General features: G+C 45.3%; 1 protein-coding gene across 1 annotated transcript; it reads right to left on the reverse strand.

Annotated features, from left to right (window-relative positions):
- Window positions 1-327: 327 nt before the first annotated feature.
- Window positions 328-2,660, reverse strand: LOC124647317 (1-aminocyclopropane-1-carboxylate synthase 7-like). Its single transcript, XM_047187280.1, has 3 exons — window positions 2,529-2,660; window positions 1,319-1,590; window positions 328-1,222 (listed from the first exon to the last, which is right to left on the reverse strand). Exons 1-3 carry the CDS (start codon window positions 2,655-2,657, stop codon window positions 328-330), a joined length of 1,296 nt encoding a protein of 431 aa, XP_047043236.1. The 5' UTR covers window positions 2,658-2,660.
- Between the last annotated feature and the right edge of the window lie 1,516 nt (window positions 2,661-4,176).

Consider the following 4,176-nt stretch of genomic DNA (forward strand, 5'->3'; position numbering starts at 1 on the left):
GCTCTGATACCACTGATAGGATTCGTAGCATAGAAAACAAAAAAATTCCTACCGCAAGAATGAATAACAAGCCAAGATTCAATCTAGTAGATGGTAGCAACGAGAAGATCATGAGACTAACCCTTAAAGATTCCAAAACCTACGAGATTAGATCTCGTTCCTAAAAAAAAAAGGGAAACATGGCAAACAAAACAACCATATGTTCCATCGTTTAATAGGAAAATAATTTTATGGAGTCTGGTCCAACTCCAGCAACTCACATGTGACATGACCACATGTCAATCGATGGAGTTAGTCCACAAAAATGAATTTGTGGAAGAGGTCCCATCAAATTATTTTACCCTTTAATGTCCAACTATTGCCTTGCACGCGGTTCCATCTCTCCATGAAACAACTCATTCTTCTGAGTGCAACATCCAGTATCTCTAAACTCATGTTGGCAAAGCACACTCTGAACCACCCAGGCTCCGAGCAATAGCAGGACGACCCCGGGGAGACGTTGAGTTTCGTCTCGGCCATCACCCGACGCCACAGCCTCAGCTCTCCTTCCACCGTCGCCTCGTCCAGCATCTCGCGCATGTCCACCCACACGAACAGCCCGGCGTTGCTGCGCATGCACCCGACGCCGGCGCGCGCGAGCCCGGCCACCACCTGATCGTGCCGCTCCCGCAGCCGGTCCCGGTTGGCGCGGATGTACCGCGCGGCGAAGGCCGTGTCCGAGAGCACCGCGGCGAGCGTCCGCTGCGTCTGCGACGAGACCCGCGTGAAGCTGGACATGCGCCTTGCCGTGGCCACGACGGCGTCGTTGTACGAGTAGACCACGCCGACGCGGAACCCCGGGATGCCGAGGTCCTTGGACAGGCTGTACACGATGTGGACTCGGCCGGCCATGCCATCGTCGCCGCGCTCGTCCACGAGTTCGGCCACGCTCACCAGGTCCGGCAAGGCATAGACCGAGCCGGAGTAAATCTCGTCGGAGATGAGGTGAATGCTGTTGCGCGCCACGAAGTCGAGGATGCCCTCCAGGACGGCTCTATCGACCGTGGTGCCGAGCGGGTTCGACGGGTTGGTGATGAGGACGCCGCGGACGCGCGTCCCGGCCGCAGCGGCCTCCTCGTATGCCGCCTGGAGCGCGCCCGCGCTCACCTGGAACCCGGTGGAGCTGCCGCAGCGCACCGGGACGATGTTCACGCCGGTTCTCCACCTCAGGTCCCTCTCAAACCTGCAACAACGTCACATGCACAGCACAAGGCAGGCTCAAAACCACGTCACTAACTAAACCATGTCAACGACGGAACAATGCAGCTGGTTTAGTCACCCTGGGTAGTATGGGGTAGGGACGAGGAGCGCGTCGCCGGGGTTAGCAAGGATGAACGTGAGGAGCTCGTTGGCGGCGGTGGCGCCGGCGGTGAGGACGATGCGGTCCGGATCGAACCTGGCCTTGCCACCTCTTATCTGCTCCATGAAGCTCGCCATTGCCACCCTGAAGGATCTGAGGCCATGGTAGTCCTGGAACACGATGTTCTGCCTGAACCCGCCGCCGCAGTCCTGGTGCTCCCTCAGGTACTCCTCCAATAGATCAAACGACACCTACACCAACAAACACTGCCTGATCAGCTTCCTGGAGCAGTGGCGAAGGACCAAAATAATTTAAGATAGGACAAACGTAAAAACTGATACACAGATTAAAATAGCCTTGAGACATTATGTTGTACTTCTTTTGATTTATATTAATTAACTTAACTTTGTCTATATATAGATGTATCTAGTCAACAAACAAAGCCTTATCGAAAAAAATCTAGTCAACAAACATGTCTAGATACATTGGTATCTAGATAAAATAGAGTCAATTAATTTGCATCGAAATGAGTACATGATTCTAGCACAATCACTGAGTACAATAAAAATAAAAACATATTTGGTTATAACTTATATGTAAAACCTACAAACATACCAATAATATCACTTCAATGGTAAGGCTTGACCTTATTTCATGAAAAAATCTTCTATAATTCATTAATTCTATCGATCTAACACTTTTGAATATACCTCACTCACTTCCACCTCGGTGTTGATGATCTTTGTCACCGGAAAATCCATTTCAATTGTTTTCATCGCCATAGTTAAAAGAAATACCAACTCCAAGGTTATAATATCGTTGGACGTTCCTTTCAAATATCAAGAAATCTCTCAATTTTCTAATTCTTCACGTATGAATCATTGATAAATCTCTGTAATACAAGAATTTTTTTTCACATTGCATCTAGAAAATGAGTATGTTTTTGGCACATAGTCTTAATTTTTTTGTTTGAATACGATTTTGTGCAGTGTTCACTAAACAAGCATAACTTCCTCATATGTTTTTGATGTACAATCACTCAAATTATTTAGAAAAAATAAATACATCTAAGTATATTCACAAAAATCAAAGTAGGACAGCTTCCCTGCCTTGCCCTAGAGAAACCTTTGCCCCCTGAAGCACATGAAGTGAAAAAAGATCTGGCAACAAAAATAGCCGCTAGCTCTACCTGGTTCTCTGCGAGGCCCATCTGAATGACACCTGATGGATTCACGATGGGGTGATAGGGGTCCTCATCGTAAGCCCTCCACCCTGCGAAGTAGGGTGAGTCCTCGCCATGCGCCGCCGACCTCGCCATCTCCGATAGAGAGGGCTCAGGGGAAGCATGCAGACTACCATCCATGAGTCTTGATCAGCTGGTGCTCCGAGGATCCAGGGGGTTGAGAGCTCAAGCTGTCCCGGTAGAAAATTTGCTGGTTTTCTAATGCCAATTGGGCAATGCAGGAGGCCAGGCCCTTTCAACTACAGTAGTATTTGTACACAAGATTTGTATATATCTATGTTGAGTGTGAAATTGTCAAGACGGGTGAGTTGAAACATTCCGGTTTTCAAATGATAAACAAACAATTGAGGGGCAGTCAATGATTGGTTGTCTCTGTTTACTCATAACACGCTGTATTAACATTAACTTCTGTTTTAAGACAAAAACAATATGGACTTCTTTGCGTAAAATGCTGCTGCTGCACCTGTGTCATGGTTATATTCCTATTTTGATCTTCATCCTTCAACATAGTCGTAGGTTGGCCTACCTGTTGTGACGGAGAAACCGGCCGTTTGACTGGTCAGCGGCCTGGAGAGGGAATATTCCACAGCTAATTACGGGCGCACCCTATTTTTATTGAGACACTTTTAAGTTATTATTAAAAAATGTAAATTAAAATTATGGATGTTGGTTATGATATATGTTGTGAATCTGCAAATTTTTGTGTTAACATATAACCATATATGACCTGTACAAAAAAGAGAAGACATAAGTGAATATTGTCGTGTACTATTTACACATCATTTGTTCTTTTTTGTGTAGTTCACATATAATCATATTTTTGGATGAAACTTCATAGATCCATAAGATACACCACAATGTAGGTCCATAATTTTAGTTTACATTTTTAAAAAATTTAAAAGTGTGAAAATCAGATGCACCCGCAACTAGTTAGTTTCCCAGCGGCCACTAGCTGCCCGTAGCTTGTTTGTTTTACTGGTTCGCTATCCTAATTGACTTTCCAGATAATTTCTTCTTTTCCCATCAAGCGTAACCTTACATTATCACATTCCCAATTGCCTATCATAATTGATACAGACTGTAGCCAACTGGTGGCAATGATCCAAGCCCCTGGACCGGATCGCTCAGTTTATACTAGCATTGTGGCTGATATTAAAGCACTAGTCAATCAAGGTAGATTATGCTCCTTTGTAAAAGTGGATCGTGGACAAGTTAGGATTAGTCATGCTTTAGCAAACTTTGCTCGAACGGAGCAATGTACTGTCACTTGGCTTGGTTCAGTCCCTGATATAGTTCTTCAGGAGCTTGTACTCGAGTCTGCTGTAATCCCTATTGTCTAATAAAGATCCAATTTTACCCGCAAAAAAAAATTGTGTGCACAATTGTAGGCCTTAAGGAAGTGCAGTCATGCATCTATTTACATGTTTCTAACTTAGCTATAACCATGTTCTAATGCACAATTCCTTGGAGCAACTAGTACCGTATGAATAAGTTGGTTTGGAAAGGTTGGGCACCCATAAGATAAAATTCTTCGCATGGGTGGCACTTCATAACATGATTTAGACGGCGGATCGCTTTGAGAATTGTGGGTTTT

This window comes from Lolium rigidum, chromosome 4 (genome assembly GCF_022539505.1).
Source record: "Lolium rigidum isolate FL_2022 chromosome 4, APGP_CSIRO_Lrig_0.1, whole genome shotgun sequence".
Classification (NCBI taxonomy): Eukaryota; Viridiplantae; Streptophyta; class Magnoliopsida; order Poales; family Poaceae; genus Lolium; species Lolium rigidum.

What these genes read in the sequence shown, in the direction of transcription:
- LOC124647317 (XM_047187280.1), bottom strand. Translation starts at nt 2,657, where the DNA reads ATGGCGAGGTCGGCGGCGCATGGCGAGGACTCACCCTACTTCGCAGGG. An exon ending in TGGGCCTCGCAGAGAACCAG is followed by an intron (nt 1,591 to 2,528) that starts GTAGAGCTAGCG and finishes TTGTTGGTGTAG; the next exon opens with GTGTCGTTTGATCTATTGGA. An exon ending in CCTACCCCATACTACCCAGG is followed by an intron (nt 1,223 to 1,318) that starts GTGACTAAACCA and finishes ACGTTGTTGCAG; the next exon opens with GTTTGAGAGGGACCTGAGGT.